Genomic DNA, 23,301 nt, shown 5'->3' on the forward strand with positions numbered 1-23,301 from the left:
GCTCAGGCATCTTTGCCCGTCTTCTCCAGGCCTGAGTCCATGGTCTGCAGCAGTTGTGTGTGTGCTGGAGACGGGAAGATGTGTCGTGGTTCTGAAGGTGAACCGGCAGGTAGGGCAGAGTGTGATGTTCCTGGACAGATGGACGGTTGAGGTGAGTGGGTAGAAGATGGGCTGGGCGGACTGCGCAGGGTGGAAAATGGATGGAAAAGGATCAATGAAATAACAAAAGGACGGCCAGTCACGAAATGGTGGTGGAACATGAGGGGGCTTTGTCGTGCAGGCTACGCCAGGGCTTCCGTGGGTACCGGATGGATGGGGCTCCCGGTGCTCTGTATTATGCCTGTGAGCAATGGGAGGTGGCGGTGGCTGGAGAGAGACTGACTAGGTCAGTGGCAGAGGGTGGCTGACTGATGGGTGGGTGGGTAGGGGACAGTGGATGGTGGCAGTGTGCCTAGACGCAGGCAGACATGAATAGGTTGTGTGGGGACGGTGGGTAGAGGAGGGTGGGCTGTGAAGGAGGGGTGGGCCAAAGAGCTGTTGCCCTGGGTGAAGATGTTGCTAGGTACATTCGGATGGGATAGAGGTGGTTGAGGTAACCGGGAGGGGGAGGAGAGATGTGGAGTTTTAATTTAATAGGGAATGGGTGGAAATGGACAGAAGATGAGGCAGGTCCCGTGGGGGATGCTGAAAGGATGGAGGGTTGGCAAATGGGAACAGTGAGAGCTACTGGGAAGCGTCTCCCTGTCCAGAGGTACACATGTAACTTGGGAGTTGTCCCTTGTGATCCAGCCCTGCCCAGCTGCATGTCCATGCGGGGCAAAATGGCTAAGTGCAGAGAGCACCGGCAAAGGAGTGTGCGTGAACAGGGTGCGATGGTTAGACTTCACTGTCAGGCTAACCGGTCTCCATGGAAACGCCTCTGGGTGTATCCGTGAAGGTGTTTCCAGAGAAGAAGCAAGCAAGACCCGCGTCAAATATGGATAACACAATCCCATGGACTGAGGTTCCAGACTAAAAACAAAGGCAGAAGGAAGCAAGCTGAGCGGCAGCAATAATCTCTGCTTCCTGAGAAGCATACCAGAGTACGACCAGTATGACTGGCTGCCGCATTCCACCCACCATGCCTTACCAGCCCTGTGCTCTATGAGCCCAAATACATGCTCTTTGCTGAGGTTGCCTTTGTTGGGTGTTTTGCCACAGCAGGAGTGTTGGAGGGATCAGCTTGGGTTTGAGGTCCTGGTAACAGGTGGACGGATGCTGGGGCAATGGCGCACCAGTGAATGGTGGATATCCGGATGTGTGGGTGAGAGGAGGCAGAGCGGGGAAGGTGGTGGGCAGAGGGAGGGCTGCTGATGGACGAGCCACTCAGACTTTGGGACTTGCCTGAGTCCTCCTCCCTGGAGTTATCCCCTCATCTCCAAAGTTCGGTCCCTACCCTCCACTTTTCCTTCTCCCATGCAGAAGGCATTTCATCCACTAGGGGGCACTCATTTCCGCACCCAGGTCGGGCCCAAACTAGCCAGGGAACCCTTTACCCTGGTCCAGTTGCCTTCAAAGGGGGCATCAGCTCACTTGGCTCAGTAACTGTTGGGGGGGGCTTGCTCTTGGCCTCCAGCCAAAACCATCCACAAAGAAAACTCGGGGGTCACATTCTTGGTGCCTGTAGCTCTATTTCTCACTGGAGAGGAAGCAGTGGCACACTGGGCTCTGCCTCACTGCTGAGCCAGACTTACCCATGGGACACAAGCTCTAGTGGCTATGTGGGTGCTCAGAGCCGCATGGTGACCACATGGGAAGGGTAGTGAGAGCACCTGGGCAAAGGGGTTTCCTGTAAGGAGCAGCACTAAACGGTAGCAACAGGAAGGCTGGGTCAGGGAGGAATGGCTGGGACTAGCATGCAGTGTATCTACAGAAAGCCTTGATTGCAAACATGCCACTAGGCACTCAGGCACATGGAGACACACATTTGTGAACTGATCAGGACCTTCACAGGAAGTGTGAGAATGCAGAGCCCAAAAGTAGGAGTATCCACAGCAGGGCTATTGCAGGGAAAGAAGCCAGGGGCTTGGCAGTTGCTCTTTGGGCTTGACTCCACCCTGTGTCAGACTATATGTTCACAGTCAACCTTCACATGCCAGGGAAGCCATCTCCCTCACTAGGGACAGTCAGTACACTAGGGAGTACAGTCACCATGAGGCTTCCCGTTGGTTCATTCAAACTGCAATGAATGTTCTATCTAGCTGGTTTTGTGCTTGGCCATTGTAACTCATGGCCTACCCAGGGTTGCAGGACTCCTGAATGAAGGGAAGGGGTAAGTAAGGGACAGATGGACAAAGATGTCTGCAGAAATAAATAGCCTACTAAGGCACCGAGGCAAGGGCACGGGAGGCTAGAAGGTGGACAAGGAGCTAGAAGGGGCAGGCTCTTTGCTGCTGCGACTGGGCTAGATACAGCTTTGGGGGGCGTGGAGATTCAAATGCTGGGAGCAGCTGCCAACACTCTCAGCCTCTGTTCATTCTTCCATCTTAAAAGTCGGTCCCAGAGCCAGTTTCCCCTCCCTGCTGGGGTGTGGGCAGGCTTTCTGGAGGCAGGGCACAGCTCATACTCCTTTATCTGTGGGCAGTAGGAAAGGACAGTGGGGAGGCAGGGGGCTCCAAGGAGTATTGTTCTGAGACACTGGCCTGTTTGTTTCAGGATGAGGAGCCGGCAGCCTTTGTCCTCCCCGCTTCCCCACCTCACTTAGCCAGTTGTTGCCTCCTGTTCTTTTGTATTGAGTCTGAAGTCTCTGGGCCAGGGGAAGTCACAGCTGGAGGCCAGGCTTGCTGACTCCAGGCCTGAACACCCTTTGTCCCTCCTTGGGTGGGGTCCCTGCAGGGACAAAGGCTGCTTGGCTGGGAGTAGTTTGGTTGGTGGCATCTGAGTGAGGAGCAGCCCCAGAGCAGGTCCTGTGACCTGGTCACCCAGTGTGGTCACAGGGCTGTCTTCGGCACCCTAGAGAGGTGGGGGCAGAGCCCCAAGTTCCAGAGCTAGGAGCATACAGGGCAAGCCTTATGAGCTCAGTGCCATGACCCTGGCTGGTATGCTCCACCCCAGGGGGCTGCAGCACCAGGCAAAGGGTAGAGGTGCAGGGTCCAGCAGTCCACATCCAGCAGAGGACTCACTCCACATGGGACCTTAGGGACAAATGCCATTATGCTCCCTGGCAGAAACCTTCATAGGTGTAGGCGTGTCTGCATGACCGAAATAGCCCTATGCCAGGGGTTAGCCCGCTGTCATCCCTGTCCTCAGCCTGGGCCCACAAGCCCCGCCAGCTCCCAGGAGTCCCTTGGGTGCTCTTCTTCATCTGTGCTCAGGGTTCTGCTGCAGGTGGTCCAGAAGCGCTTATGGAGAACTCACCATGGCAGGGTTTGGACAGGACAGGGAAGGTAGCTTTGAATTCTCCAGGGGTTTTAAAAATTAGACGTGTCGATTATTGTCCTACTGTCTAGGACAGAGTGCACGCCCCCAGGCAGCTGGGGCCTGCTTCCCTCTGTAAGCCTCATGTTCTCCACTTAGGACAGACCTTTCAGAACATGGGCTCCTTTCAGGCTGGGCATATCTAGTCCTGGTACCTGTGGATCTGGTTCTCACTGGTGCTCTGTCCTCCACCCTGGACCAAGCCACAGTCTTGTGAGTTGCAGGCAAGACCTGGGATGACATGAGCAAGAAGGCCTTGCTTAGAACCTTCTGGTATCTCAGGATGGTAGCAGCTTGGAATGAAGGGTGGCCCCCTCTAAGCCACAGGGTGTCCCCAGGCAGCTGTCACAGCCACTTATGAGAACAGCTGGAGGAGACCCAACCCAAAGCCCAGCAGGACTTGCCCGGTGGCGGTGCACACCTTTAATCCCAGCACTTGGGAGGCAGAGGCAGGCAGATCTCTGTCAGTTCTAGACCAGCCTGATCTACATGGCTAGTTCCAGGACGGCCAGGGCTACACAGAAAAACCCTGTCTGGAGGAAAGAGAGAGAGAGAGAGAGAGAGACAGAGAGAGAGACAGAGAGAGAGACAGAGAGAGAGAGACAGAGAGAGAGAGAACGCATAGGACTCTTAAATCAGCTTTATTTTCCTCTAATAGACACTTTAGCATTGCAAAATTTTGCATTCTACAGTCTTACAAACTTTATTATTAGCAGCAGAACAGAAACATTGCAAGACCTCAAAACACAAATAAATACCAAATGAAACCACATTTAACATACAGTAAACAGAATCTGAAACATCATAATGCTATCAGGAAATGAGACATGTTGCTAACTCCTAGGGACAGGATTATTGCTGAGCAATAATGCACACTGTCTCGGTTTCTTAGAAGAGCGGAAGAACACGGGACTAATCACTGGTCACAATCACTTGGACTGTCAAGATGGGGCCTCACAGCCAGCGGTTACTACAGACGGCAAGTGTCAACAGTCAGATTAAAAAATACAGTCAAATGAGAGATTGACCTTCTTTGGTCTTTGTTTCTGGGTAAAAGAACTGAACACAAGAGGCGTGCCATCAGAGAAAAGAACGCAACTCCACAACAGTCTGCACTGACCCCCACTTCCTCAGTCAGTGCCTACGGATTCTTGGGAAAATCTTTGGAAGGAAGGCCAGCTTTTGTGTTTTCCAATTAGGTCATTGATTTGCCTTTGAAGGTTATCTTACCTGACTAAAGGTGTACGCTAGTCACCACTGACTATGGGGTGGCACAAGTAACCCTGGGCTTGTTACCTCCTTTCCATAGTGACCTCACAAGAAAGACTCCAGACATGGTGTGGCAAGGGAAATGAATCAGTCTGCTTGGTTGCTTGGGCCTGCTTAGCTGTATGGCTGCCTTGGTGTAGGTCATGCCCATCTGCCATGCAACGGTGCAGGGAACCCTCCAAGTGGACAACAGGCTGGGATATGTTCAGGCCTTTGGGACGGGCTGCTGGCCTGGCTCCCTGATGCCAGGGTGCCCATGGCAACCAGCACCAGCTGGAGTAGGACAGTTAATGATGGCTGGGTCACTTGCCAACTATCACCTCACCTGACCCAGGCCCTGTGGATACATTCTAGTTTGGAGAAAACAGGTACTATGTATTTGCAAGCGGAAGACAAAACCGTGATCTTAAACTGAGATTTGGGGGCACACTCTCATTTGTTACACACACTCAGAAACCATGGCATGCCTGGAACTCACACTTGCTCTCCTGCAGTCTAGTCAGGAAAAGGCTGGATTGAAAGTAAAAAAGAAAAAGTACCCTAAGCTCCACCAAGTCATTCTCCATCCACTGATGGTCCCAGGCAGAGGGATGTACAGAAGGGTAGGGACTGACCCACCCTGTCACCTGTCAGCTGGGAAATGTCTTGGCCAGGTACAAAGTGCAGTAGTCCCAGCAATGCTTGGCAGTATGCAGGGGGAAAGAAGAGACAAGGGCCATTCTATTGGTACTGGCACTGCCCCTGGTCTCCTCTTGGGCTGGCAGGAGTAGTCCACCCAGGAACCCTGCTGCGTGGCATGCCCAGACCACCTCTCTTTTGCTGGACGCAGTCCGCCGGTTGTCAGGCCTGCCATGGGCGGCTGCTACCATGTACTGCTCCGTTAGAACATTAATGTCAGGTCCCAACTCCAGGTGGGACTCTGGGGCACTAACGAGGTATGGGAAGGTGGCCAGCTACCCACAAGGGACTGTATCTGACCTCTAGGTCCTTATGAAGTGACCACAGATAGTCAGATTAAGCCAATTCAAAGGGGATCTGGTGCTGGTGGGTTTGAAGACCCTGCTGGAGGCTGCCCAGGAAGCAAAGCCACAGTGCTTCATGCCTGGCTCCCTGGAGTAGCAGTCCTTGGAGGAAATGGAGAAAGAAAGAGAAAGAAAGGAGGCAGGATGGCAGTCACCTCCCTCAGCTGACTGCTGTGCTGTCTTAGGGACACGGTGCATCTGTGCATGGGCTACTCCAAGAAGGGGAGATGGATGTGGACTGAGGTGCAGGCCCTCTCAACAGCCCTTCGCTTCTTCAAACGCTGAGCATGTGTTCTACAGAGACAGAGCTGGGTGGGCTGGGGTGCGGGGGCTGCTCTCCTCCATGAGCCCATCACTCTGCAGTCTCACCCACAGCCTGGTATGTTACATGGCCTTGGTTGGGTCTGTCTGTCCCCAAGAAGTAAGAGAGGCCCAACCAGGGCCCTTCGGGCTACCTTTCTTCCCCTGACCAAGGAAGGCAGTCCTGGTCTGCTCCTGGGCTGTTACTAACAGAGGCTTCCAGCTACCCCCAAAAGTCGTGGTTTAGGCTTCAGGACACACTGACACTAAGCGGCCTGCATCTTCCCAGGGGCAGTTTGGAGCAGGTACGGACACAGCCCCAGGCAAGCAGGAGTTATGGGAGTTATGTCCAATTTCCTCATGGAGGCCATGGAACAAATGTTCCTTTAAAGGACGAGCAATTGACACTTTTGCACAGCTAGGTACACGCACTGCATGACCACCCTGCGTTTCTCGTGGCCAGGACCCTGTGAAATGGTGAGGGCTGGCTGCCAGAACTGGCAACAGGGCCTCAGTTATGCTGAGCCCACAGCCCCAAACTGGCCCAGGTGGTGAGCACCAAAGGGGCACCAAGGAATGCTGAGACGGAGCAGAGCAAGGCACACCCAGGCAGGGTGTGACCTGTTCCACACCTCCCAGGAGACGTGTCTCAGCACGTCCTTCACACATTAAGAGACAGGGCACAAGGGTATGAGCTTGCCACTATTCTACTGTTACCAAGAAATGCAAGAGATACACTACAGGAAGCTGTGACATGCTGGACCCTCATCCCAGGGACAACAGTTACTTAGTTGGTTTACTCATATCCTGCAGGTACCTAGAAGAGGCCAGGAGGGCCCACATCACATAGGAAGAGTCTTGTAAGTCTCACTAACAGGGAGGGAATACTTGAGGATACCTCAAGGTCACCCTCATACCAGGGTCTAAACCTAAAGATGTGATCTAATTAGCCCCATGATGTTACTGGCATCTACCTATTGGCACTGCACTGACTTCTTCAAAGGGGGTGCTGCAGGGGTATCCCTGTTGCTGATACCTGGCCATGGAAAAGCTACCTGAGGCCAGCTAAGGACTTCCAGGTAGTCCTCTCAACTCCAGCCAGGTCTTTGGGAAAGAACCCTGGGGGACAGGCCTGGAGGAAAAAGACGGCACCTCTGAGAGGGCCTTGGCTCTGCAGTCTTTCCACTGACTTACCCCAAAGCGATCTCAAGAGAGTGGAGAAAGGAGCAGCAGGTGAAGAACCAATGTTTCAGCATGGAAGGGCAGGGCAAGTGCTGGAGACCAGGAGTCGCTCGAGGAAGCACGGGGACAGGTGTGCAGGAGGAGGGCACTTCCAGCAGGCACTGGGACAAAGGCACACCCAGGACAGATGGCAGCACCAGAGACAAGGTAGGCCATCGGGCACCAACCCAGCTGTCCCCGCGCGACCATGGGGAGAGCCCAGAGGCAGGCAGTCTGAAGCGCGGGCCCAGCTGGCCAATTGTGGGCGCGCCTTTTGGGCAAGTGGCACAGATGTGGTGGTTCGCACACATTGGTTTTGCCTAAGAAGCACCCGTCGCGTGTAGCACCCATCAGTGTGAGAGCACCATGAAGTGTGGTGCATAGCAAAAGGGGCACCGGGGCAGGGCTCCAGGCTTCTATCACAGTTGGACCATCGAGAGACGTAAACAGTGAGAGCTAGAGTGCCATCTGGGCAGGGCAGGCTGGGCATCAGCTGGCCAGCCTGCTAACAGGGAGGCCAGGGCCGCTGTTGGCCAGCCTGCGCAGGCCCCTAGACCAGTGGTCCGGTCTTGGGAATGCTTAGGGTAGGGTGGTTTCTCCTTCATGCTGTGGGGGTTTTCAGGGCCCTTGTGCAGACCTGGAAGGGTGTGGCACACCTCCTTCCCTTGGGGTGGGACTGAGCTGCTCTTGGGGACCTAGAACTGGAATCTGTGAGTATTTAGCAGCAGAGCCTCCAGAAGCTGCCAATGGAGGCCTGCCTTCCCCAGGCAGGTTTAGAGTTGTCTGAGGGCCCTGGGAGACAAAGGTCTGGTGGTGGAAAGAGAAAGATCTGGTTAAACTATTACCTTCTAGAATCATGGTGAGCGCAAACCCAGGGACAAGAAGCAGCATGTCACATCTAAGGCACATGTACCGTATGCCACCATCTCTGAGCACAGACGTTGCTTTCGGAGATCATTAGCTGAATGCAGCAGTATGACAGGATGAAAAACACTTGCTGGGGCCTCCTGCAGCCAGGTTGCCTGCCTATCCTTGTACACTGGACACTGGAGGCCAAGGCTGGCGCTGTCAGCAACAGAGAGCTTGTCTAAACATGGGGCAGAATTTTAAAAATCTACAGGATTTTGTTTAGAACTCCAAAGTTCAACTAATGCCCTATTTTAGGGTGAAAACAATTTAAAGTCTGAAATGATGCACAGCATCCATGAGCATTGTCCCTCTCATAGTCATTGTGAAGTAGTGTCACTAACTACGACAGATATTGAAGGGTTACATTTCTAACGAGAAATAACGACAGGTTGAATATTCTCTTTCCTATCACAAGTGATAACCAGTGTTTGATATTTTACATTTTCTTCCAAGAAATATCAGTCTATCAACGTTTTAAAACAAAATGTTGCAGTAACAATTACTTATAGAACTTTAAATTAAAAATGACTTCTGAATTTAGAGACTTTATGTCTACTCAGGGCCTTCTGACAAACAAATTATTAAAACAGAGACCAGATGAGGCCTTAAAAATAGACAGTATACTATATTTGAAACAAGATTGCACTCTTGAATTTTAGGATGAATATATCAGAATTGTATTATTATTTCATAAGTTCTCCTTTTAAATTAACATGCTGACACGTCCTGCTACCTCCATGTGTGTTTTCTTTTTTGGTGTTCAAGTTAAGGAAGAAAAATCATGTTTCTTTTTATCATATATGTTTCCACCTTAATTAACTAGATCTTTAAAAATGAAAATGAAAACCTTCTCTGACAGCAATATTTATCTTGTTGAAGGATAAATAATTCTTCAGAGTGAGTGTGGCTAGTCTATTAGAAATCCGTTGGGGTCTGTTTTCACGTGTGGCTCCTCCTGCCAGCCACGCATCCTCCTCCTCCTCCGGCTGCTTACCCTGTTCCACACGGTCCTTCCTGAGGCCGAGGACCTTCGTGAAGACAGACCGCTTCAACCCCCCAGAGGAGTTACCTTCTGCTGAATCCACCTCCCCAGTGACTTGTCAGGGGTCAGGCAGATCCGAAGTATCCACTATGACTTTAATAAAAATCGTATCATCTTTAATATACGTCCCATTCTCTAGAACAGTTTGGGCGACAAAGACTGGGCAGCCAGAGGCGATATTCATCTCTCCAGTGGGTTTCTTGAAGCTACTGCTGTTGGGATCAGGCTTGAATGCATCTCCCAGATGACGTCGAGAGGACCCCTGATCCATCAGCATGAGTGTCACTTTCTGCTTGAATGGCCATGGCAACAAAGCATCATATTCTCCACGCATAATGACAAAAAACAGCGACAAGTGTGTCCCTTTCCCCATTCCGTCCCCGTTCAGGTAGACCCTGGCACACATCTTATAGCCAAAATAGCCTGTGTAGAAAGGCTGGCTGTAGAGGGACAGGGTCTTCCCCATGACAGCCTCCTGCTTCCGGCGCTTGTAGTCACGGATCTTCCAGATCAGCACACCATTGTAGCTAGCGGTCTCGAGGACTTGGAACCGCAGGTCCATGTCGGCCAAGCGGATGTCATGAACACTCAGCATCTGGTCATGCCGGCTCAGCTGGGACTCCAGCAGGCCTGCCACATGCAAGAAAACATTTGGCAAAGGAGACATGCAAACATCAGAGAAGTGCATATGTACCAGTGTCTGGAACAGGAGCCCCAGATGCCACTGTGACTGCAGACAGCAGACACGTACAAAGTGTTATCTCTTCCTTCCCCTCCCCTCTGGTAGCCACAGTGTACCAACTGTCAGGCCACAGCTGTCAGAGCCTGGCTGCCTACTTGCCCACACTCCCCTGCCTTATGGCCCTGGCATCCACAGGGACACTAGGCTCTAGGTCTAAGCAGTCTCCTATTCTATTCTACCCACACGCCTTCCGTCTGCTTAATTAGCCCACGCAGCACAATAACCGACCCCTACTCCCTAATCCTTTCATGAAAGTCATCTCTGCACCCATCCAGACTCACAGCTCCGAGCACACACATGCTCACAGAGATACTTGGGCAATAGGCTGCCCACCTCCCCTGCCTGGTCTGCTCCTGTCTCTGGGCCCTCAGAGTGTGTCTGTGGTACCCTGACCCTACAGGACTTGGCATGCTGTGGTCCAGCCTCTCTAAGGGAGGGCAGTGCACCCTGCCATGCTGGGACTACTGTGGAAGGACAAATCTAAGTGAAAACCTGTCTCTGCTGGAGGACTCTCAGCACGCAACACCGGTGCCTCAAGGCTGCATGTGCTGCGCCTGATACACCACTTCCTGAGGCAGCAGTGCCATGGCAAGTGGGAACAGCTACCTCAGACCAAGTGACCTCACCTGTGTTGCGAGCCGCCTGCCCTGCACTCTTGTCCACGCTTTCCAGCTCAGTCACGCGGTTCTGAAGGGACTCCACACTGCTCTTCATGCTGTCTGCTTCCTCCCAGTTCTGCCGGAAGGGGCGGATCTCCTTGTCGAGTTCTTTCAGTTTCTCTGCTTGGCTGTCTATTACTCGCTTCCAGACCAAAGGGGTTAAAGGTAAAAACCAGTTAGAACTCTGGGCATGCTGTGCTGTCACCCCCAAATGCCAAGTGGAGCTGTCAATCACTGTGCACCCACTGGCTGAGACCACTAGTCTCCTAGGGATAAGCACGTGTGCAGAACACAGTGGAGCTGGAAGCAGTCAGATGATGATCTGTCTCATGCAAGACCTGGCTAACATGCCATCACATCCAGTCTGCAGTGTTTTTATAGTCACCACAAGGGCAGGGCTGATCAGACGAAAGGGAACAATATCCAATACCGTAAGTGTGCTTGCAGTGTTTCCTTTTCCTGCCCATAGCTCCTACACAGGCCTCCCCATCTCAGGCTATTTCTTCTGGGATGACCAAACTGCCTGTGTCACATACCTGTATCCAGGCATCGCGTGACTGCCACCGGCTTTCCTTTCAGAACTCTGGCAGTGACCTTGACCTCACACTAATAGTGTTCCCTACTGTTCACCAGACTGCCGGAAGCCTCACTTGTATCCACTTGTACCTCTAGCACCACAGGCTGCCACAGGTACAGAGAAGAAGAGACTGAGGTCAAAGCTTGTCTAAGTAGTAGAAGATTCTCAAGGCCCAAGACCCCTGGCTCCTACCAATCAAAGGGAATCAGGTTCAGGATGATGGAGTCACCTGGCACTGTCTGCCTACCCTGCTGCCTGGTTCAGAACAGACATGCTGCTTCTGTTCTATGATTACAGAGGGGGACCCTAGAAGTGCCAAGGCCCATGGAAAGAAAGAACTCCTTCTATCCTACCTCTACCAGAGGCCCCGAGTGCTGGAGAGAGAAGGCTTGCTACGTACAGGGCCTAGGCCTAGGAAGAGCTAAGTGGGCTGGCCCATGAGAGTAGATTCTGCACTCAGGGGCACCAGAACATATGCAAGTAGAGACACTGTCTTGACACAGGGCCTGCCAATTTTGCACTGTCTTAAGTAACTCAGCAAAGCTTTGTATAGAAACATACCATTCCACTTGTGAGGGTAACAGAGCCCTGTGCTCCAGCCTGTCTGTCTCCTGTGATGGAGCCTAGGATCATAAGAGTTTCCATTCATGCAAATAACCTCCAAAGGCTCTGAAGCCGCTGGTCACACAGGGTGCTCAGGGGACAGCCCCAGGGACAGCCTACCATCTTCACTTCTTCTTTTGGAAGTCTATATTTGAAATTCTGGTTGTCGGCACCTTTGTTGGCTGTCACCAACCAGGAAGGAACAAACAAGGCAGGTCTGGATTCTCTCACTAGAGTGAAAGGCTGATGCAAATCTCCCTGGCTCTCTCCAGGAAACCTGATGCTAACATTTAGGAAGGATAAGGTAAGAACACTTGGTGTGCAAGTAAGAGGGCATAAATTCAAATCTCTAACATCCATATAAAAAGCTGGAGATAGGGATACACATGTACACACATGTGCACATATACCACCCCCACATACAGCACAGATGTCTTTAATCTTCTAAAAAAAAACCTGCTATGTGAATGTCTCTTTATTTTTGGCTGTGAGCTAATCCATTATTCCAAACCTCTGTCTATGTTAAACAAGAATGTATAATCAGAGGATATTCGGCTCCATAAGAACTGTTTTCTGAGGGCTGGAGAGATGGCTCAGCGGTTAAGAGCATTCATTGCCCGCTCTACCAAAGGTCCTGACTTCAATTCCTGGCAACCACATGGTGGCTCACAACCATCTGTAATGAGGTCTGGTGCCCTCTTCTGGCCTGCAGGCATACACGCAGACAGAATATTGTATACATAATAAATAAATAAATTTTTTTTTTTAAAAGAAAACAAAACAAAACCTGTACTGGATGGTTCTGTGTAACAATTTGACACAAGCTTAAAAAAAAAACCCCTGTTTTCTGGGAGTCAATTGTATTGACTTTAACGAACACCCACAGTCTTGGTGTCCTTTGAATGAACTGCCCTCATAAAGTAAGCTACTATGGGTACTGGTAAAAAGAAAAAGCCTGACCAAGGTGGGAAAGACGATGTTTGGTTACTTAGAGGACCACGAGGGATTGCAGCATGGCCTAGCACAAGCCATTTAGTCACTTTAAGCTCTATGGCCCTGAGGTGTTCCTCCCCAATAACTAGTGACCTGCACAGGAAGGGACAAGACCACTGCACTGGCCATGGAGGTCTCCCTAATACAGGGCATTGGCTCGGCACCTGGTAAACCTTGCAGAGACAGAGGCACATATTCTGTATATAGGTACATGTTTTATACAAATGGGCTCACCTAAACAACTTAGGAGTTGCATCCCAGCAAGGGATGTGTTATTTTTCAGACAGGCCTTTCTCTTGCAAAACCAACACAGATTCAAAGCAGAATACAGGTCTGTGTCAGGCCTTCTCTGTGAGCATGTGAGCAACATGTGACTTAATTCCTGAGGGGCCTTGGTGAACACTCTGCCACTGCAATGTTTCTATAAATTCACATTCTAAGTGCAGGTTGCAGGTGTGGAGTTTAATTCACAAGTTCAGGAGCTGGGAAGCAGCAATCTGCACACAGAATAAACAACCCCAATTTAGGGCCTGTTTCTTAGAGACACAGATGACTAGCTGTATGAACTTCAGGGCTATAGCGAATGTCCTTTGCTATACCTTGTCACCTTCAGGTCACTAGGCCCTGGCCATACAACCCTGCTCAGTGAGAGTGTGGTGGTGTTCCATGTGGACTGCAGACGCTCACCTGAGCCCTACTGCAAGGACTCAGCAACTTGCAGCAGCACATGCAGTTCATCCAGTTTGTGACCAGCTGGCCTGTTTTCCTTTGAGTCATAGATCACATGATGCTACTGTTCAGACTCAAGAAAGTCCCACCTGAGCCTCCCAGGTACCTGGACTACACACGTGAACTCAAGTTGTCAGACTTGGTGACAAGCACCTTTATCCAGTGAACTGCTTTACCAGCTCCCTCCCTCCTTCCCTCCCTCCTTAGGCATGCTAGGCAAGCACACTTAGCTATGCACTCAGTCCTTTTTAGTTTCATTTGGGACAGGAGATCACTAAATTGCCCAGGTTACCCTTTGGCTCTCCATCCAGGATACCTTTTTGTTTGTTTGTTTGTTGAGACAGGGTTTCTCTGTGTAGCCTTGACTGTCCCGAAACTCGCTTTGTAGACCTAGCTAGCCTCAAATTCAGAGATTCACCTGTCTCTGCCTCTCAAGTATTGGGATTAAAGGTGTATGCCACCACGCCCGGCTACCATATAAAAAAATGATTTATTTTTATTTTATGTGCATTAGTGTTTTGCCTGCATGTATGTTTGTATGAGGGTGTTGGATTCCCTGGAACTGAAGTTACAGAGATTGTGAGTGGTCATGTGGAGGCTGGGAATTGAACCCAGGTCCTCTGGAAGAGCAAACTGTGCTGTCAACTACTGAGCTATCTCTCCAGCCCCCAGGCTACTGTTTTGATAAAGAAAAGTTGGTTTGCTAGTGTGGCAGAGCTCTGTAAACTCAGCTGCTGAAGAGGCTGAAAAAAGGGGGTGACAGAGCAAGGTCTACCCAGGCAGCCTGGTGAGACCCCGTCTCAAAACATAGAGATCCACCTGTCTCTGCCTCCCAAGTGCTGGGATTAAAGGCGTGAGCCACCACCGCCCGGCTTCAGAAAGTTCTTTCAACTTAACCCAGAGCGCACTGCTGTGACTAGTCTAGCTAGCCAGATCTGTCTGCAGGCCTTTATAGCCCTGGTCCACCAGGTAGGTTGCCAGGCCCACCTAGTGGTCACCAAGGCTCTAGGGTACTGGACTAATTTGTGTGACAAGCACTTTACTCAAGACACATCTCCTTAGCCCCAATTTTCTCTCTCTCTCTCTTTTTTTTTTTAAAGATTTATTTATTTGCCGGGCGGTGGTGGCGCATGCCTTTAATCCCAGCACTCGGGATGCAGAGGCAGGCGGATCTCTGTGAGTTCGAGACCAGCCTGGTCTACAGAGCTAGTTCCAGGACAGGCTCCAAAGCCACAGAGAAACCCTGTCTCGAAAAACCACAAAAAAAAAAAGATTTATTTATTTATTATATATACAACATTCTGCCTCGATGTATGCCCGCAAGCCAGAGGAGGGCGCCAGATCTCAGTACAGATGGTTGTGAGCCACCATGTGGTTGCTGGGAATTGAACTCAGGACCTCTGGAAGAGCAGCCAGTGCTCTTAACCTCTGAGCCATCTCTCCAGCCCCCCTTAGCCCCAATTTTCATTCACAGAGATCTTCCTGCCTTTGTCACCCAAGTGTTGGGATCAAAAGCATGTACCAACACACCCTGCTGTCCTTTAAAATTCTGTTAAGAAACACTTCAAGACAGTTGGTGCTTTTTATCCCAGCATTCAGGAGGCAGAGGCAGGTGGATCTCTGTGAGTTCAAGGCCGGCCTGGCCTACAGAGTAAGTTCCAGGACAGCCAGGACTACACAGAGAAGCCCTGTATCAAAAAGCAATAAAACAAACAAAAACAAAACCAGCAACAACAACAACAACAAAAAGCTCTAAAAAAAACAAAGAACAACAACCTTTCCTGGGCCAGCAAAATGGAAATACACACACTTCCTATTTCCTTTAACACCCATGGCATCACATGCATGCAATGCCCAAAAAGGCCAGAAGAGGGCACCAGAGTCCCAGGCAATGGACTTATGGGGCTGGGAATCAAACCCTAGTCCTCTGAGAGAGTAACTCTTAGCCACAGAAACCTCTCTCAAGCCCTGCAAATTTACATCTTTGTTGTTTTGGGGGTATCTTTGGATTATTATGGTGACCTAAAGTTAGATATGTGTATAAAACAAAGCAGTTTGGCTTGATTTCACTTTAGGAAGTGAAACTTGGCACACAAGTCCTAATGAACAATGTATCTTAAATAGGAATAAAATCAGATTTTACACAGACTCTCTCTTTTTGAAGGGGTGGAAAATGGAACCGGGGGCCTTGTGCATGCTAGGGAAATGCTTTACCACTGAGCTACACCCTATCCAGAAACAGCTAATTTTTAAGACAAGGGCTTTAAGTTTTACTTTCTCCAATGAGTTGAAGACACGAAAGAGGGGTTTTGGGTCAGCTTCCTAGGTAGGTTCATGCTGACCCAAGTTGCCCTTGAGTTTTCAGACAAGCCAGAGAAGCCACGGGTCTGTCATGCCTGCCTGCCACCAGGCAGGGTGCTCACCTGCAAATGAAGGATTTTGGATTCATTGTTTCGAAGCATCTCCTTTTGTCTCTCAATTTCAATTTCAAAGCTACATATCTGATTGTGCAAACTTTGTATGCTTTTGTTTTTTTCAACGCTTTCATTCTGCAGCAAGGAAACCTGAGAAAGAAATTCTTCAATTAGTTTAACAAAAAGTGGTTTGATATTAATTAACAATAATGATAGTAATTACACTTTCACAACATAAGCTTTCTACTGGCTCTTTAAAAGGAGCCCAGGAGAAAAATTCCTCCATACAAAAAGGTAGAAATCTGGAGAGCTAGCAGGGAACCCTGCAAGCTGTTTGTCTCTCCCTACAGCTAAGGAATGCCTGGGAGGGGGGTCAACTGAATTTCAGAACAAGGGGCTGGTTTTTAAAGTGCTCACTGAAAACAAATCTTTTACCAGTGCAGCTTCTGGATTGGCCAGGGCACATAATAAGAAACAATTTTATATTTTATCCAGCTTGCACAGCACTGAGTATATAACTGAAAAATAGACCTTACAAAGTCATACCTGCTCTAAAACCACAATGTACTTGATATTTTCTGTTATAGTCTTTCTATCTGAAATAATAATAATAATAATAAGCTAGTCCCTGGAGAGCCATCACTAGTTGAAACAGGCCAGGAACAGAAAGACATACTGCCTGTTTTCACAACTAGAACCAAAAAGCTGTAGCAAAAGCAAAGGGAAGGGGCCCTGGGCCTGAGGAGATGAGGGAGACACTGGTCAAAGGGACAAGATTTCCCCTTAAGAACTGTTTCTAAGATCTGCACAAGATGGTGATAGCTGCTACCAATGAAATGAGCACATCAAACTGCTGAGGACAGATCTGAAATGTTCACCCCATATAAAAAGGGTTATCAACTAGCTTGTTTTAACCATTTCCTAGTAGATGCACACTGGAACATCACACTGTGCATACAATCACTATCTGTCACAGCACTTCATCTCCCTTGGCCAGTCCATCAACTCCTAAGAAACAGGTGGAGCTCAGACCCAAAGAGACCCAGACACAAAAACTCATTAAAGTTAACCAGGTGTGCTACACACACTGGTGTGGGAGGTCCTTCTGTCTATGTGTTACTTTTATTGGTTAATGAATAAAGAAATTGCCTTGGCTTGTTGATAATAGGGCAGAACTTAGGTGTGTGTGGGGGGAATGGGGGACACGAAGGATGGGATGGACACGACATGGAGCTGCCGGAGTCAGACATGCTGAAACTTTGCTGGTAAGCCACTGCAACGTGGCAATACACAGATTAATGCAGATGGGTTAAATTAAATGTAAGAGCTAGCCAATAAGAAGCTAGAGTTAATGGGTCAAGCAGTGATTTCATTAATACAGTTCCTATGAGATTATTTCAGGTCTAAGCTAGCTGGGTGGCCAGGCCTCCCTACAACAACACACCTTCAATCCCAGCACTTGGGAGGCAGAGGCAGGTGGATCTCTGTGAGTTCAAAGCCAGCCTGGTATACAGAGTTCCAGAAAAGCCAAGGTTACACAGAGAAATCCTATCTCGAAAAACCAAGAAAACAAAACATAAAGGAAACAAATGGTGCATACCAAGACTGCATGTCTCATAAGCAAATGAAGCTGCCAATTTCCCAGCCTTCTCCCACCACATAAGGCCATAAGCTCCTGCAGTACCAACTTGTGCCAATGAAGAAGGGCAACAGCAGTTTTACAGAACTCTTCTGAAGTTACTGTTCCATCATTCCCATCCGGCAAAGCCAGATAAAATTTCCAGGTTTTTCTCATTCTCACCCTAAGTGGAAACACCATTTCTTAACAAGAATCTCATGGCTATTTCTAAAAAAAAAAAAAACACCAATTTTCCTGCAGCAATCAAGTATTGGTTGAGCAGAAGCAACTAACAGTAACATGTACACATCGTAGTAAGTAGTCTTACTTTCTTCCCTTTGGAGTTTCCCTTACTTGAACTGTGAATCCACACTTACATCAGAGAGCAAAGCCCTGGAGTACCTGCACATTGCTGCCTTCATGTACCCCTTAAATGGCCACTACTGAGGTTAGCGGTTAGCAGGCAGTCATGTTCCAGAAGCACAACATACCCACTCTCCTGTCAGTTAAAAAAAAGAGACCTCCGTATCTTTTTTTTTTTTTTTTTTTTTTTGAGACAGGGTTTCCCTGTAGCTTTGGAGCCTGTCCTGGAAGTAGCTCTTGTAGACCAGGCTGGCCTCGAACTCACAAAGATTTGCCTGCCTCTGCCTCCCGAGTGCTGGGATTAAAGGCATGAGCCACCACTGCCTGGCTTGAGACCTCCACATCTTGAAGACATCCTTGGCCCACATTTCCTGGGCTGGCGTCATGGAGAGCCACATTCCTCAGAGCCACCAAACGCCTACAGCACAATGAGTAAAACAAACCAAAAAACTAATTTTTTTTTCCTTTTGAGACAGGGTCTCAAGGAGCCTAGACTGGCCTTGAATTTTATAGCTAAAGATGACCTTCAACTTCTGACCTTCCCACCCTCCACCTCCCAAGGACTGGGATTAAAGGTTTGTGCCACAACACCTGGGTTATAACTAAGTCATTAAGTACAAGAAAGAGCCTTTTAAATGAACTTGTGAGAAGCAGGACATCCTGGGGTTATATAGTAATTAATAGCAGAAACGAACACTTTCTTCAAGAAGATGGAAAAAAGATTGCTAAGTAGCTATTAATGGGCTCAGAGCAAAGATTGTGTTTCCAGATGGCCACCGACTGGGCTACCAGAAACTTTCTATGCACTGGCACAGCTCCTGCTGCTGGTGGGCGTGGTTCTTTCTCGTCCTCACCTCTCCTTTCCAGTTTTACCAACACATGGCACATGCCAGCTCTCTCGAGAACCTCCTACTTTGTCACTTTAGACCAGCAGTTCTCAGTCTGTGCATTGTGATCCCTTTGACAAACCTCTATCTCCAAAAATACTTACATTACGATCATAACAGTAGCAAAATTAGTAATGAAGTGGCAAGAAATTTAATTTTATGGTTGGGGGTCACCACAACATGAGAACTGTATTAAAGGGTCACAGTATTGGGAAGGTTGAGAACCACTGTGTTAGACTCTGAAGTACATTTATTTGTATCAAACACTTAACACAAGATTTCCAGGTCTTCTTAAAACTCCAATGTCAGCTGCACCAACCATTTAAATCATCTCAATGACCTCTTGATACAAGTTCTAATCAGTGTATTGAATGTAAATGACCGTGATGAGTGTGAGCCCATGACCATTTCTCCTATCAGTCCTTGCAAACACGGGGAGAAGGCAACTTGTTTTCCTCCCTGGGTCTTACAAAAGACCCAGCTGAAGATCATCAACATGAGTAACCAGACACGTGGGTTTGGCAAACCTGCTCTGTAAGGAGCCAACCAGTATTTGGGGTTAAGCAGTCTAGACCAGCAATCTCCACGCTGATCAGTGCCAAAGCCGTCAGAAGCAATGCACCTGCACAGGGTGGCTACTTCTCAGAAGGCTTGGAGCCAAGGACCAGAGTATGGATGTTAGCATAATCTTTGTCCTAGATCAGTGCTAAGATGATCCACAAAGTGATTAAATAGAGAAGGAAGGAAAACAGGCACTGCACGTTGTTTGGCAGTTAAACAGGAGCAAACACCTACACAGAGAAGCTGAAGATTCCCTGGGCAGTGGTGCTGCACGCATTTAATCCCAGCACTCAGAGGCAGAGGCAGGCGGATCTCTGTGAGTTCGAGGCCAGCCAGGTCTACAAGAGCTAGTTCCAGGACAGGCTCCAAGGCTACAGAGAAACACTGTCTTGCAAAACAAAACAAAACAAAAAAACCCAAAAAACAAACAAACAAAGCAGCTCAAGATTCAAAACAGAACTGACTCTACTGACAATCACTGATAAAAATAATTAGAAAACAGATCTCCTGTTTAAATAGTCTGAAGAATTATAAAGCCTGACAAAAGCCAAAAGCTCCATGCCTACCTTCTTCTCCAGGGAGTTGCTCCACTCCTTCAGCAGATTCACATGCTGTACTGCGGAGCTGGCCTCATGGGCCTTGATCTGCTGGTTTGTACCCTGCAAGAGCAAACGTGGGTGACACTAAACCAATCACTCCACTTACAGTTAAGAAAACTTAACATACAAGTCTAGAAGCAGGACTACACATGAAGGGAAGGGGGCTCTCACTCGGGGCCTCCTAGGCTACCGTGCAGGGAGTACGCCAAGAGCCTGCGATGCTGCAGAGCCAACCTCAAGTTCATGCTCCTCCCTCAAGTTCTCCCTAGGGCTTCTCATCAATGTTGCATACTTGCAAAACCAAGGAATTAAATTTGAAATTCATCCTGTTTCTTTATAAGTCATTTTCATGAAGATATACAGAGAACGTTCTGGAATGTATAGCTGCTACAGCAGTCCAGTGAACTAGGGTACAGTATTGTGTTCAAAAAGGCACCGCCTCACCAGGCTGAGTGTGCTGAGATATTTACATACAAAACATAAACAATCTACAGAGTACATAAGATGCAGACCATTTAAGCCAAGAGCAAGCACTTTAAATAGTACTTTGCATATTCAAGGAAACAACCAATTTGAGACTATAATTTGTTTTGATACCAGAAAATTAAGAAATCAGAAAAAGCATTTTTATGATCTCCAAAACATATACTCTGTACATAGACTATCTCTCTATATATGCTGATCTGAGCCCAGCTCTGCATCAGCATACATACGCACACACACAGAGGATGGATGGCACTACGCACGACAGAACAGGGAGCTGCAGGCGCCTCCTAGACTACAGCAAGGGAGACTTCATTCTTATTCTCAGTTTTTCATCTTCGCAGAAAAAAGTCCTGCAATGCTGCTCACTGCCTCCGTACCAGCTCCATAACAATGCACTATTAATACATGTAGCTAAATTTAGACACTTTCTTTGTAACATATTTTGCCTTTTGGTAGATAAACTCAGGTATGTTTTTTAAAAAAAAACGAACAGAAAACCATATGCAGGTTTCTGACAAAAACCCTGTTTCCCAGGAAGTTGGTTTTTCGACAGGCTGGCAGGGGTAAGAGTAAGCACACACGGGAAAAAGCATTACAGACACCCATGTGTGATTCTTACAGCTAAGGGCTGACAAGCAATGTCAAAGCGACATCCAGTTTAACACTCACTTATACTCAGGTAACAAATAGTTACAATCGCCACAGAAACTCCACCAAATGTCACTGCTTTCTCACTACCGGGAGCTGTCTGGGAGGCAGCAGTTCTTTGGGCACACTGACTTCCCATGCTGCTCCATCTGAGTCTCAAAATCCCTGGCCTGGCAAGTGAGCACCCACCCCTGCTGCATGTATGGCTTGTTTCACCCATGCAGCAGGGTGATCTGGTGTCATGACAAAGACTAAAGAGTGAGAACTCAAATGTTAAAATATTATTATGAGAACTTTCTTCAATGGCAGAATGTCAGTAACTGGGAAGGACAAATGTTGGATACTGACCTGAAAAACGCAGCCATAGCGCTTAAAACTACAGGTGCTGGGGGCATTGACACACTCTGACAAGTGTGCACTCAACTGCAACGGGAAAGAGACGTGAGTTGTGACACAAACGTTTGCATGAAAATGTTCAAACATATCAGGGCACAGAGAGCATCCAGGCTGTACTGCTAAGAAGGTCTTTATCAGTGCAGGTATGTACGCATCATCTGCTTGCTGGACTTCAGGCAGTAAAATACAGTTTCATCACAAGTATACACGTATACACACCAATATACAGAAATACATTCACTGTAACAGTTCTTAAAATTCCAATTTCTTTAGAATGAATTGTTCAAACTGTGACATGCCGTCTGAAGTGCCAGAATTAAAAAAGAAAAAAAAAACTGAAATGCACATTTAAAGACTATTAACAAAAACTGTATGAAACACAAAAAGTCAGAAAGCATTTGGGATGCAACTGGGTCACACACCTACTATACAGTACACAAAAATAAACCCATTTTCAAAGCAAGCTCACACACTGAACCATTACTAGTAATACTTGAGATGGATGGAGGTGAGTTCACTCCTTCATCTGAAAAGCCTTTTTCCCCTGGCATGTTCAAAGGCTCATAAGCTTTTCAAGGATCCTTACAGCCATTCTAACAACAGGAATCTTATGCTGTCTCCTCTAACTGACAGATGGAAAATTAGGAGTGCCTGGAAAATCTATCCTGAGAGAAGATAGCCTCTACTTTAGCTCCAGGATGCCCCAAGCAAGAGACAAGGGAACTGAAAAGATGTATACTAAGAACAGATGTGTGTCGGCTGGAACACAGTTCCTGTATGCCTGCTGCCTTCTCATAGCTCTATTCTGTCTCGCCTGTGCAGACATGGTAGGTGCAGGTTTGTGTAGTTTTGGAATTTTCCTTGGTCTATAAGGACCAAGGTGATTATTTTCTATGTTCAGTATTTAGGAATGAAGGACGAACAAGGATCCGTTCTTCCTCTGTTCATCGACCCTTTCACAACTGCTCTGAAGAAAGGCAACCTGGGAAAGAGCCTTGAGGCCCCCACCACAACCAACCATACCGAAAAGGGCCCCTTAGTTAGGCTGTCATAAAGAGCAGCAGCCTAGCATGCTTGCAGTTTCCCTGAGCTCAGCCGGGACTGGACTCTGGGCTGGACTCGGAGGAAGTACACAGAAGGCCCCACAGGCAGGTCAACGTGGGCCAGTTTAAAACTTTAAGGTGTGACATTCTTTCAGGGCCACTGTTACAATTACAATCATGACCAGCTAACACTTCTAATGCTACAACCAGGGTACACTGTTCTGACAAGCTATTTCTACTATAAACTCACTGTCCTACCCTTTCCTAACCTGTTTTTATTATAAGTACACTTGGAGCCCTCAAGAATTTACAGGAGCTGTGGAACAGAAGCGAGACTAATGCACAGCCCACGGCTCCTTTCTCTTGGTTTCAGTGAGGCTATTTTTCATCTTAATTCAGAGTTCTGAGCAGACAGAATTGAATTGAGGCTTATAAATTCTGGGGATCATTTTAGCAGATAGACTCTCCAGATGTTAACAGAAGGATCTTCCAGTGGTCCAGCATGGAGAATTTACTTGTGCTTCCCCGAGGTCCTCCCAGAGGCCTGACACCAACCTTACCCATCATTGTCCTGGGAGGATATACCTAGGTGAGCATGGCTCTCAGGGTCTTCCGAGATCTCCTAGTGCCCCTAGCACTAGGCCCACATGAACTAGGGTTTCTAGGCTGCCTTCCTCCAATTGCCAGGCTGCTGGAGAAGCCTCAAGACGCTCCAAAGATCAGAGCCTCAGATACTAAGCAACCATGGGGCTCCAGGTCAGGTC

The 23,301-nt window shown here is 48.4% G+C and overlaps 1 protein-coding gene across 9 annotated transcripts in view; it reads right to left on the reverse strand.

Moving 5' to 3' along the window:
* Nucleotides 1-4,081: 4,081 nt before the first annotated feature.
* Traf3 (TNF receptor associated factor 3) overlaps nt 4,082-23,301 on the reverse strand; it is a 103,548-nt gene continuing 84,328 nt past the window's right edge. For 8 of the 9 annotated variants that reach the window (XM_075948386.1, XM_075948385.1, XM_075948382.1 and 5 more), the window contains 5 exons: nt 21,447-21,521; nt 19,932-20,024; nt 15,946-16,086; nt 10,588-10,762; nt 4,082-9,849 (listed from right to left, as the gene is read on the reverse strand). In XM_075948386.1, coding sequence (XP_075804501.1) covers nt 9,278-9,849; nt 10,588-10,762; nt 15,946-16,086; nt 19,932-20,024; nt 21,447-21,521 — 1,056 coding nt within the window. In that variant the 3' untranslated portion in view covers nt 4,082-9,277. The remainder of the gene's footprint in view (nt 9,850-10,587; nt 10,763-15,945; nt 16,087-19,931; nt 20,025-21,446; nt 21,522-23,301) is intronic. The other variant, XM_075948387.1, reaches the window with a different exon arrangement.

Source organism: Microtus pennsylvanicus, chromosome 14, assembly GCF_037038515.1.
Source record: "Microtus pennsylvanicus isolate mMicPen1 chromosome 14, mMicPen1.hap1, whole genome shotgun sequence".
Classification (NCBI taxonomy): Eukaryota; Metazoa; Chordata; class Mammalia; order Rodentia; family Cricetidae; genus Microtus; species Microtus pennsylvanicus.